We start from the raw sequence: 13,328 nt of genomic DNA on the forward strand, positions 1-13,328 counted from the left end.
TGTGGAATCATCTGGTCACCATTCTTTCATGCATGGAATATTACAGTGGGAAAGATTACCAGGCTTCATCCAAAGACCGCTTTACATAGACTTTAATAAATCAAATGAAGGAGTAGGTCTTGGTGAGAATATCCCTGATGATGAAGATCAAAGACTCAGAGCCTTGCCTGTATTTCAGTCATTCTGAAAATAGCAATAGTAGTAGCCCAACAAAATGCTGGAAAGACAGAGGGTTGGCAAAATTGGCCTAAGTAAATTTTGTTTGACATTTGGTGAGGAAAGACTTTCAAAAATGGCCATTTGGTTTTGAAGTTGACTCCATTGTATATATATTCTTCATCATAGTGGCCAATACTGGATGTTCAACCTTATCTTTAAAGTTAATTTCTAAGGGAAAGAAATTAATGAAACAAAATTCAAAAGCCAAGCAGTGGTTCAATATCATGGATGTCCCTGCACATATAGTCCTTGCTCTTATATTGCAGTCCTGGTTGCTTATTTCCAGTTGAGAGTACTTATCCTGAGCCACTATTGATCGTTTTCAAAAGTCTTAACACATCTGTGGCCACCTAGAGGGGTGGGATAGGGAAGGTGGGAGGGAGACGCAAGAGGGAGGAGATATGGGGATACATGTATATGTATAGCTGATTCACTTTGTTATAAAGCAGAAACTAACACGCCATTGTAAAGCAATTATACTCCAATAAAGATGTTAAAAAAAAAAAGTCTTAACACATGTTCCCGTAAAGGTAGGCACTTTTGCTGCATTTTCTTTCATAAATAACTAACATGGAAGAGGCAGAAAATACCTGCCACATAGTAATCCTCTAGCCTTGCTACTCAGAGTGTGGACCGCAGACTAGCAGCCTTGTCATCCCCAGAGAACTTCATGGAAATGCAGGGTCTCAGGTCCCCAGCCAGATCTGCCCAAACAGAATCTGCATTTTAATAGGATCTCCGGGTGATTTGTTTGCACACTAACATCTGAAAAGCATTGCTCAAAACAGCATCTGAGAGACACCTTTTGGCATAGATGTCTTATGTAATTCATAATCACCAGGAGGTAATAAGTGAAAGAAAGAGGGAAAAATAAATAATAATTTGAAGAGGCAGTAGGATTACACTTCATACACATATAGTTGAAACTTCCTTCTTCCAAATTGACTTTGAACTCCGTAAACATAAACATAAATGAATGCCAAGGGGGGAAAATTGGTACTGTTAGAAGGTTTTATTCCTTACCATTTTCTCACTTTCCTTTTATGTTGTTTATACTAATAATATTTTTCTATCTTACTAGTTTATTTTGATTATATTAAGAGGGAAAAATCCTCACTCGGGCATTTCCCAGCAGGTCTTTGAAGATGTCTGGGCAATCTCCCCTCCTGCCTCCTTGAGGTCTTCTCAGCCTGGGCTAATTCTTGAGAGCTTCCAGAATCCATGTATCTCACTTGCAAAATAAATGGTATAGACAATCTTATTTACAAAGCAGAAATAGAGACACAGACATAGTGAACAAAGGGGGAAGGGGGGGATGAATTGGGAGACTGGGATTGACATATATACACTACTGATACTATGTACAAAATACATAACTAATGAGAACCTACTGTATAGCTCAGGGAACTCTACTCAATGCTCTGTGGTGACCTAAACGGGAAGGAACTCCAAAAAGGAGGGGATACATGTATACATGTAGCTGATTCACTTCGCTGTGCAGCAGAAACTAACACAACATCGTAAAGCAACTGTACTCCAATAAACATTTTTTTAAAAAAGAAGTAAAGCATATGTCAGACTGTTTTTAAGCCACTTTTGAAACACTGTATTTGGTTTTACATACTATACTACCTTGAAAAACACTTGTCAATTAAACGGAGATGAGCTAGGAGCTGTCAAAATTATTAAAATGTTTGAGGAATATAGACCCCAAGCAAAAAATTGGAGGCCCACATAACTTGTTTAGAGAAATGAGGCCGGGGGAGGCCTAAGACGCATGTTCACTACCACAGCACACGACACAAAGCTGTACAGCTCATGAACATCAAACATACCCATTAGTCACTGTGGTCTGAAATTGAAATTCCCAATCAAGGGAATAGATACAGAACACTAAATAACCCATGATAAAGCAGGGTTGCAGGCTTACACCCTAGACAGGATTCATGACCGTTATCACACCTCCAAAATGCAGTTACAGTGAATATTTATCCTACTGGGACCCTTCTTTTAACACGTACTTTGTCCTTTATCTATCTACTCTCATTCACGCGTCAATCGCTTTGCCCACCTTTCCTCACCTTTGTACCATTAAATCCCTCACTATCTCTCCCATGGGGCCACTCTCCAATACTCTCTCCAATACCCCTGTCTCTGATTTCCTCTACTCCTGCATCCTCATGGGAACATGAATTTCCAAAGCGGGACCTAACTCAAGGATGGGGGGTTTGACTTGTCAGTTTTCTTATAGATCCCAGGAAAGTAGAGCCAAAATTTGAGTTTAGATAAATTGTCAATTATGATTTCTTAGCTTAAAAACAATCACTCAAAAATTTTACAGCGCACTAGTGCTTACGAATCACTCACATTTTAATCTTATTTTACTCTTAGAAGATCCCCATGTGATAGATGAGGTCGTTACTGCTATCATACCCATTTATAAATAAATCTCTTAAGTTTGAGGCAAAGCTCAGTGGTGAACTGAGACTGAAGTACAGTTTTTATAACCCTAAGATAAGTAGTCTTGAAGGACTTCTTGGAGATTTCATCATTGTAGCTATTTTTTAAGAAGGTGACATGCCCTCAAACATGAAATTATGAAAAATGTACTCCACCACCACTTACAATCTTTGACAATCAGAAATATTTCTGAAATCCCAGGAAGGTTTCAGCCAGAGGATGCCATCATCACACAGCAAAGCATCAGGTGTTTAGTCCTGGAAAGAACAGCAGGGAGGAGGAGCCAGATGGAGAAAATCAACTCTTCCAGCCATTTTTTTTTTTCCCCCGGTACGCGGGCCTCTCACTGTTGTGGCCTCTCCAGTTGCGGAGCACAGGCTCCGGACGCGCAGGCTCAGCGGCCATGGCTCACGGGCCCAGCCGCTCCGCGGCATGTGGGATCTTCCCGGTCCGGGGCACGAACCCGTGTCCCCTGCATTGGCAGATGGACTCTTAACCCCTGCGCCACCAGGGAAGCCCCTTCCAGCCATTTTGTTCTCAACCCTTGTGTTATTGGACTCATTTGTTGTGGGTTAACTGTCAGAGACAGTAAACAGCATTAGTTAGATATCTGAGAGCCAGGATAGAGATCTGATGCCAGCTCGAACCCTGATTTCTCTCTTTAAATGTCCAAAGAAAAGTAATAGAAGACCTAACCCACAGTGAAAATCAGAAACGAGGTGAGGGAGGCCAGACAGGTCCCAGGTGCCTGAGAAAGGACCCAAGGGCTGGTACAAGAGGTTCTCTCCTCTGCTGTTGCTCTAGCTGTTAATACATATTTGCAGAGTGAATAAGGGAATAATTGGTTGTAGTTTAGAAACCTGTTGTGAAATCAAACTATGAATCTGTCAGCTCAGCCCCCTTCTACTTCCCCGCACCTCGCCTTTCCTCATCTTGCCCCACCACTCTCCTCCCTTTCCACGTGACAAGGGAAATGTGTGCTGCCTTCTACGGTCGGTCTGTAGACCAAGTCCTTTTCCCTGCTTGCTGGCATGACTCCTTGAGATTAGTTAAGGCCACAGTTATTACATTTCTATTTCTCCTGAAGGACACTGTAAATTGTTTGAGCTTCTTCTACTTAGACTACATTAAACAAAGTTGAAAGACCGGTTTTTCCTCCCTTGCTCGTTTTGAATTTCATTTGAATTGCATTTGTGAAACCTCGGGTGGTCATGTGTGTGTGTGTGTGTGTTTACACATCCGTATTTGAACTGATGGAGAGAAAAGGCCAGGACAAATGAATAAACTCCCACAATAGTTTGAAATTTTTCTTTAAATATAGAAGCAGGATGAGGGTTAATAAGCATTTAAGGGCTTCCCTGGTGGCGCAGTGGTTGAGAGTCCGCCTGCCGATGCAGGGGACACAGGTTCGTTCCCCGGTCAGGGAAGACCGCACGTGCCGCAGAGCAGCTGGGCCCGTGAGCCATGGCCGTTGGGCCTGCGCGTCCGGAGCCTGTGCTCCGCAATGGGAGAGGCCACAACAGTGAGAGGCCCTAGTACTGCAAAAAAATAAGTATTTAAAATACTTGCGAAATATCTGAGTGAGAATACTTCAATTAATTAAAATGACGTTTTGTGAAAATCTATTGCTAGACTCAAAATAATCTAAAATTGAAATGAATGTGTATTTCTAAGTTTCCATTTTTTAAAAATGTACATTCTCTAAAATGATTAGAAATATTTAATATTGTTAATATTTTCTTTTAAAAATCATATATAATAACGGCTTATCTGCCTAGCCATAAGTCCACAAGATTTTTACATAGCCCCCAGAACACTAGAAATTCTTCAAGATAATCCAGGTTCTAAAACATTATGTCTTCAAATCTTTTTTCTTGGTCATATACTTCAGCATTGTGGTTATCAATTCTTTCCTTTATAGCTGCAAACACACAGCAAAGTATTTTTGATAAAATTAGGTATCTTTTGGTGGTTTTGACTTTGTTAGTTCTCATTACATTTCCTTCACACAAGAAGAGAACTACGCTATTTCCCTCTTACCAGGATGTTAGGTTGACTCACAATGCCTGAAAAAAAATGCAATTATTTTGAAAGTCCATTTTAAATTTCCTAATTGTAGCACATTAGTTACAAATGTTAAGACTTATAAGAATCTTACAAGTCACAGAGTCACATAGACCTCTTTGCTCCATGAGTCCTCAGGGCACAGAACTTCCCCATCAGCCCCTTCTCCCCATCCCTAGTATAATAATAGGTGAATGATGTTCACCGAGTAAGGGAAAAATCATAGGTTTACAGACATGCTCTTCTAAAGTAACTGTCTTTAAGACAAAAGAGATGCCAGCCTACAGAATGGAACAAAGCCACCTTTCAGAGAATTTGTGAGGGATAGTAATATTAGTCCAACAAGTGCTAGCATCTCATCGGTTTATCCCACTCTCTTGAACCTGCAGTTGAGCCAGAATTCTCCTGAGCCAAGCTTTCTCGCAAGATTTCCTGTACTTCCTGTTTCTATGTGAGCCAGAAATACCATGAGAATGACCTTCCTTGTGGTATTTCTGCACTTCTACCCTGGAGTGAAGATAATCCCATGCTGGGGAGAATTTTTGGTTTTAATTGTGGAATATTTTTAATTTTCAAATACCCAGATGAAGGAGATTCCTCTTTGAGAATGAAAATGTGAGATGGTATTTGCTTGGCCCTAATTCATTTCCACTAGGAAGTATTCATGTTCAGTGATTCAACATTTTGCAACTTCTCTAAGATATTTTTACGAGGAAATATGTAAGACAATATAGAAAATACAGTGGAAACTCATATCCTTGGATTTTTTAAGAAAGCCATTCTTGAAGAAATATGTGCAATGAAGAGTTATATTCTTAATACATTAGCGTATGTGACATATTATACCATATACTTGTTTTCTTTGTTCTTAACCCCTTTGTTCTGAGGGTCAGGATATCCTGATGCAAAGTACTATTGCAAAATAACTGAACAAAAATAAAAATAGTCAAACACTTAGGAAACTCTTCGGTTGTTATGTCAAGGAAGTTTGTGACTGAGGAGTGAGTATAAGACATTATTCAGGAAATATGCTAATAGAGTACAACAGCCTACATGTGCTTATTAAATAAAAGTGTCTCAATTCTAGAGAGCCTGAATGCCTCCAGTCTGATGGAAGGGTAAGATAAGAATTGGGAGGGTTGTCAAAAGTGGTGAAACTGTCAGACCGAGGCTTAAATCCCTTCATCCCTTATAAAGAGGGAAGTTTAAAAAGGCACATCTTTCTCATAAGTGGATCATTGATTATCCCCTAGTTGGGTTGTATGAATATCTGGTTGTTAATAGGAAGAGCTGTTTGATCGATATTTTAATCATGAAACTCACAAGAAGCAGTGTCTTACATGTCTTTTATTGTTGTTTTTTATCCTTAAAGGATGTTGACCCTTCTTCGCCTATTAGGAAAGACAGTAGGTTTGCCAGTGTACTTTTCCATCCAGAAAAAAGAAAAGCCACTTAATTCAGTGTGGAAAACTAAACTCCTTAACCATGGGTTTAGAGGAATAATAATAACAACAACAACAAAATTACAGTAGCCTTTGCTAGTTTCAACTTTTGAAGTATGAGGTAAGGGCGATGAAAATAATACACACCCTACAATGGTCTTTCTCCTCTCCTCCAAGTCCCCTCTGCTCTCCCCTAAAGAAACATCAGATGATTGCGTGATAAAACAGCCCCAAAAAGAACGTAGAGCAGAAGCAACCGATTGTGCACCAGCAAAATAAAATGCCAAGCAAAATAATGCACTTTGCAATACGGAGACATGAAAAGGAGAGAAAGATGGGATTGTTACAATGGCCTCCCCAAGAAAATAGGAGCTATTCACGTGAATGCACAAGTTCAAATTGTTCCTACAAACCCAATTTGCTGGCAAAAGTACCAAACATAATACCATCCCACTTTTGTTTGTGTCCAGGGCTTTTCACACTAGCTCCAGGGGCCACCCCTTTCTGTTGCACGGGTTCTGACTTCTAGGGTAAGTGCCTCCAGCTCTGAGCCTCAGGATCCAAGACACATGGCCCGTGATCGTCCTCAACTGAACCACTGTCAGGTGGGGGGAGCAGTTTGTGGCCAAAATACTATGTCCACAGCGCTCTGTCTCTGGAAAGTGAACCTTCAACACTTTCTTTTCACTGTCATTTATGCCCCCAACAAATCTAGTTTAAAATTATTATTAAAGGAGATTACTAGTCCTTTGAAATGAGTTTTTAACCATGCCCAGCTATTTGTCCAGACTCTGCAACCGCACCGCACGTTTGCATGAGGACCTTGATGCTTCCCCAATTCACTTCTTTCACAGTTAGCTTTGGAATGTGATTCAGTGTTATTTCCCTTCCAGCTGAAGGGCAGCTGAGGTTACAAAGGGATTTGACTAATAGGCCAAAACCCAGTTAAGTTTGCTGAAAAGCAAGTGACAGCGAAGGGGGAGGGGTGTGGAGGAGGGGAGTGTGTGAACCGTGGTGCCCAGGACCAACCCAAGAGCCTTCTGAAGAGCCCCAGTCCAGCGCACACTGTGGTGAGAGGGTAAGGTGGCCCCCAGCCAGACCTTCCGGAGAGAAGCAGCTGCGATGCTGAGCTTCCCCTGTTTTCTCCTTGATGCTTGCAGGGCTGGAGCCAGGGAAGCGTCTAGGTTTCCTGCACCACAGGGGTGACTCCTTACCTGACACCTTCAGGTAACTGGTCTCTGGAGGACCCCCTGGGAGGCTGGCAAAGGGGCGCCGCCCCACATCTTTGCCTGAGTCCTTGAGGGCTAAACAAGCCACTTGACAAACTTTGACAAGCACCAAAAAAGACTCGAGAACAAATAAATCAGAAGAGAGAAAAAGCGAAGGCTAAAGCCTCCATGGCCTTTTTCCCCCCTGCTGTCGTTCCAGCTGTAGCCTGGGCTTAATTAAGTGCTGCAAAGTCAGTGCCTGAGAGAGAAGGGGAAAAAAAATGCTTTCTCTCTCTAAGGCAGGAGGACAGGAACCGTTCTCACCACTGAGAAACCTTGGGAAGTGAGTCGCTCTCATCGTCAGTGTTTGTGGAGGGACTGGAGGGACAGGGCTTTGCCAGGCTGGAGGAGGCTTGCCTTTCCGAAGCTGGAGAGGATTTTCCGGGGGTTCGCCTTCCCCTGCCTGGGAAGAATTTCCCCTCTGGTAGCAGCCGCAGCAGCAGCGCAACCTCCTCTTCTGGAGACCAGGGCAGAATGCCTGTGCTCGAGCGCTATTTCCACTCGGCAGAGCTGGGCAGAAGGTGGACGGCCCCAGAAGGTGTGCTGCCCTCCTCCCTGGGCAGCCGGCCGGTGTGCCAGCAGGGGCCGCTGCCCTGGGACTTGCCAGAGATGATCAGGATGGTAAAGCTGGTTTGGAAATCCAAAAGTGAGCTGCAGGCGACCAAACAGAGAGGCATTCTGGAGAATGAAGATGCTCTCCACAGCTTTCCAGGTAAATCAGCTGTGGGAGGTGTGAAAGGTACCAGGGCCAAGTCTCATGACTTTCAGTCCCTTCCTTGGAGAGCCCACGAAATAAAAATGGGAAAAGGAAGGAAGACAGACTGCAGCATAGGGCCCGAGGGCTGTGGTTAATGAACGTTTGCTCTATTACAGAAATGCATCTTAAAATTAAGAGCGATGTGGGAGTAGGAGCATGAACAGACGGACAATCAAGAAACCTGGGATCTGGGCTTAGCTTGTCACTTGTTTGCCCTGTGGCTTAAACAAGTGAAATTTCCTAAGTTTCAGTCTCCATAGGCAGGGGATGAAATTGCGTGCTCTTTAAATTGGGTGTCTATCCTGCCTCTGCAATTTCTTATTGACAAGACAGTTACCTCTGAGAGAATATTCTTCTTGGGTTGCTTTTTTGTAATGCTTTATAGAAAGTAAAATATATTTTCTCATTTTAAACTGTGGAACTACAGCACGTATAAATCTTCCCAGGACTGAGTTTGGCCTGGTTGTTTTTTATGTCATGAGAAAGTTGATAAACTTCCTTGCCTCAGTTTTCCCTTTTGACAAATGACAATAATACAAATTTCTCCATTGATATCAGGAAAAATCAACTCACAGATTTGGAAATGATGGTTCATAGGAGCTTTGTTATGTTATAAGAATGTGCTGTGTTTGGGACAGTTGAGGAGCACTTTGCTGTGTTTTTAACAGGGAGTACCACACCACAAACATACCTAGGATCCCTGTGGAGGATGGGACTCAGATAACTCCGTACACTAAGAATACAGGATGCACTCTTCCTTAGGGGAATATGTTGGTAGATATTTGGAAAGTGATGGTTTGCTTTAGAAGAACGAATGTGAGCATGTGTTTATGCATTTGAAGTTTTGGCTAGCCCTGTGCATGGAATCCTGACATGCCATTGTTGGTGAGAGATGGGGGCCTAGATGGAAAAGCAATACCAAAAAGTACCTCTCTTTTTTTCTCGTGGAAAAAGACTAGGAAATCAAAACTCGGCTAATCTTGTTTTTAATCATTTATGCAGAAACCTTTTTTAAGTTGCCTAATGATCTAAAATGAACATTATTAAAAAATAATGCTCTGGGCAAGAAAAAAAAATTGGAAAGGAATTAAAAAAACAACAGTATTGGTCTCCAGTAAACAACGAATACTTAGGAAAGAGAAGGAAATCAATGAGACTGACGTTTATGTGGCATTTGGGAGATGGATGCCCAGGGAAATGGGTCCTGGTCAGAAAAAATGAGGTAATGCTAAAGCCATCCCATATTTCATGTGAGTACAAGAAAAATGGAAAAACCCACCTGGGCAGAAAACTTAACTGTGACACTTCAACTTCTACTGCTCTGGTTTGTTTCAGTATATTAAGTGATTAAAATGCATGTTTCAAATTACACTTTTGGTAAAACTACTTAATTTAACAGATGTTAGCATGTCTGTAGAGATATGTGTGTATTATTCTTTATATTATATACTAGCAGGTGTCTAATTCCTGAAAAAGCAATACTACAGAGAGAAAACAAAACCCCTCTAACTTTTTGTCACTTAAAAGCTACATTTTTCTGGATGTTATGAAGTTGAGCTAACTGAGTCTTAATGAGCCCCTGGACCCCTGCCTCACCCTTTGTGGAATATATCTCAGCAGCCATGCTGCTTCCCAGGGAGACTGCCCCTGCTTTGTTGGTCCCTTCATCCTGCCTGCCAGGAGGCCAAGCTCTATTTCAACACCTCCCCACAAGCTATCTGTTTACCTTCTCTTCTTCCTTCCCTGCCTCCCCAGCCTCAAGGAGATGAGGGGGCTCACACTTTCTGACATGGACATAAAGCCATTATCGTTCATATACGCAGCATGGGGCCATACGTTGAAACCCCAAAGGCAAGTTGCTTCACTTTCCAAATTGTCTTATTGTTTCTCTCATCTTGTTGCTGAGGCTGCATTTCCTCCTCACATCAAGTTTCTGTGCCATTCTCACCGTAACAGCGTGATGGTGAGGGTAGAATATTTCCAAAAGCCTGGAATCGTTCCACTTTTAGAAGGAGATGGTTTAAACTGTCTTCATTTTGAGTACGGGGGTTTAAGTAGAAAACACCAAGATACATGGTGGTCTCTCTCTCTTTCCCTCCCTCCCTCCCGCCCTCCCTCCCTCCCTCTCTTTCTGGAATCTGACCCTTGCCTCAGAATCCTCAAACAATTTATGCTTTGACGACATGGGACAGTTTACTGTTCATCAACGTGCATCAGGTGGTGCCCTACCTCTGAGCCTTGCCTTATGCTTAGAATGTCTTTTTTTGGCTTTGGCCATTGAAAATTTCTATTCAAATACAAAGTCCAGCTCAGGCATCCCTTTCTCTGTAATGACTTTTCTGATCTCCATCCCCACCCCCAAATCTTCTCCCACAGTCATTTATTCCCCCTCCTTTACTCTCTTTGCCTGTAGGAACTTAACATCTTACACTCACAGCACACAATTTGTTGCCATGCTAGTAACTAAAAACAGGAAAATTAAATACTATAACATTTTATGTATACTTCAACTGCTTGTGATAACAGATAAATGAGTTTACATTTCTAAAAACCATGAACTTGCAGAACTTCTGAAGAGAACCAACAGTCCCGAGAACTTTAGAGACGGATGTCACCGTTCTTAATAAGTTGAATTTAACTTTAAAAGTTCCAGCTTTTTTTTTTCCTTAGTGAAGGGCATCATTATTTGTACTCATACTCCTTAGTCAAGACTGGAACTTTGTTTCTCATAAGGGAAATAGAAAAGTGTCCTGAGGTTTTGCTTAGGTAATAAAGGGAGAGAGCAAAAGGATTTATGGAAAAATAAATGCATACGTATGTACTCATGAGAGATGTTTAAGATGAAATATACTGAACTGTGAGTGACGGAAGACAGACAGGAACAGAGTCCCCTGAAGAGAGCAAGGACGAGCTAGGGAGGGGGAAGTGGGAACATCTTTGCTGGAGGCTAAAGCGACTTTTAAAGCAATAGGTTGGAGGAGGGAATGGGGGATGATAGGAGGAAGAGAGGCTCTTCAAAGTCACACCTCCGGGTGCATGCTTCTAAGCGTGCCCCCAGGAGCTGGACACGGGCAGAGGCACTGTTTGCCCTGGAGAGGGACTCTGGAACGTATCGGCATGCCCAAAGTTGGAGTGTCAGCTCAGTTCATTACCCCTTACCCAAGTATTTAATTGTATTAATACTCACATCATTTTCCCTCTATGAAGCAAACAAAGGATGGTCTAACTGTCTAGTTAACACAAACGAGGTGAATAATGAGCTAGAGACTAAACAACTCGTCCGGACCTTGACATTGTGTCAGAACCAGACCATCTCAGTCGTCCAAGTCTAATCCACAGAACTGACATGATTGAGGCACAAGCTGGGTAATTTCAATTTAAACCAAGATATTGTTTTACTGATTACATGTAGCTGGACAAACACGGAGGCTGTGGATGCAATATAAGCCTTGGTCAGAGCAGAAAAATATTACCATGGAAAATAAGTCAAAGAATTGTGCCTCCTTTACATTTTTAAACTCATTCTGTGGGCTTTAGTTTTAGGTCCAAGTTTCCAGTGCTGAGAAGATTCCCAGGGGGAGATTATCCATCTATTACCAATAGAAAATAAGCTTCAAAGCATGGTGGTCAGAGTGTGCCCAGAAGTGGGGAGTGAGGAGAGGGAAGAAGGATGGGGAATAAATAAACGGTTTCTTAAACGCTCTGAGTGCAAATATTATTCTAATTGTGATTCTAGTCAGCAACCTAAGACTAGACATCCCCTAGCAGGACTTGGTCTTAGTTGAATAAATAATTTGACTTCAGAATTCAACCAAATACCTGCAAACTCTGCAGCTGTGGCACTTACCATTCATTTTGGTATCTCTGGTCTAAATTTTACATTATGTTTTACTTATTTATTAAGCTTGTTTCCATTTCAATAGCCTTTGGTTACAGAAATGTATAAAACACACACCTCTCTCAAAAGAAAAAAGCATTCATTTTCCCCATAGCCATTGTAACTTGTCCTGTCTTCAAGAAGAATAAAAATCTCAGAAATTTGCTTTATACTGAACCCTAAAAACCAAACAGCTTCGGAAGGGAAAATCTCTGAAACAATTCGCTGATTCCAGAACTGTACAATTCAGATTGACAAAGAGGCTATTTTTAAATGTGTCAAGCATGATATAAATTAAATATGTTGAAGACTGAACACTTTTATTATTATAAATCAAGGAGCATTTATTAGACGTGTAGTGTATACCACGGACTGTGGTAGGCACCAAAGATTCGGGGAGCAATCAAACTTAATAAGAATAGAACAATTATGAATTTATGAATCAGAATTCTATCTAGAACTTCAATGTGAAAACAAGCATTTGTTAGTTTCAATCTCTATGTCAGCTGAAAGTACTGGCTATAAAAATTGGCCAGTAAAATTCAAAAACACTAGTAAAAACTTCAAGCGCTCTTTCAAATACTCCTCAATATTAATGATTTCATTCAAAGCAGAACAAATTGCTTTGATCAAAGAATCAGTTAGTCTTAACAGTAGATAACTTGACATTAATTCAAAGCATTTTTCTATGTTCTTGTAGACATTAGCCTCCACTCATCCTGTAGCTATACTAGATAATAACCATTGACAAGTCAATCCATTCTTTAAATGTGAATGCAAATTTGAGTGAAAACTGGACACGTCATCACGCCTTGAACTAAACCTGTGCTTCACCAGACCTCCTAGTTTTCATAAATGGCATCACTCCTGCAGAAACCCAGATTCAAAACTGCTCCCTTGTACTTCCCAGTTCATGTGGATTACATAAACCTTCACTTGTTCATTTAAAAAAAAACAAAACCAAAACACCGCTCCCACCAGTTCTCCAATTCCATAGAATAGGTTAAGAGTGTCGTTGCAGAGTTGAGATTTTTTAAATTTTAAGTCCTGCCTCTCTCTTATGGACTGTGTGAACTGTGCAAATTACTTCACCTCTCTGTGCCTCTGTTTCCCCTTCTTTTAAAAAACAGGGGAATAACAGCAGCACCTTTGCAAAAGGTGAGGATTAAGTGAGATAATACAAAACAGTGCCTAAAAAAGAGCCTACATCCTACCACATGCTCAGCAAGTGCTCACTAGCG

At 41.4% G+C, this 13,328-nt stretch overlaps 1 protein-coding gene across 1 annotated transcript in view; it reads left to right on the forward strand.

Moving 5' to 3' along the window:
- Window positions 1-7,760: 7,760 nt before the first annotated feature.
- The window catches only part of PDE7B (phosphodiesterase 7B), a 158,286-nt gene continuing 152,718 nt past the window's right edge, over window positions 7,761-13,328 (forward strand). Inside the window, exon 1 of the mRNA XM_022557350.3 lies at window positions 7,761-8,165. Within this exon, the coding sequence (XP_022413058.2) occupies window positions 7,928-8,165 (238 nt within the window). The 5' untranslated portion in view covers window positions 7,761-7,927. The remainder of the gene's footprint in view (window positions 8,166-13,328) is intronic.

The sequence above is a fragment of the Delphinapterus leucas genome, chromosome 12 (genome assembly GCF_059928025.1).
Source record: "Delphinapterus leucas isolate spDelLeu-1000000601 "Yukka" chromosome 12, BTC_Dleu_Yukka2, whole genome shotgun sequence".
NCBI lineage: Eukaryota > Metazoa > Chordata > Mammalia > Artiodactyla > Monodontidae > Delphinapterus > Delphinapterus leucas.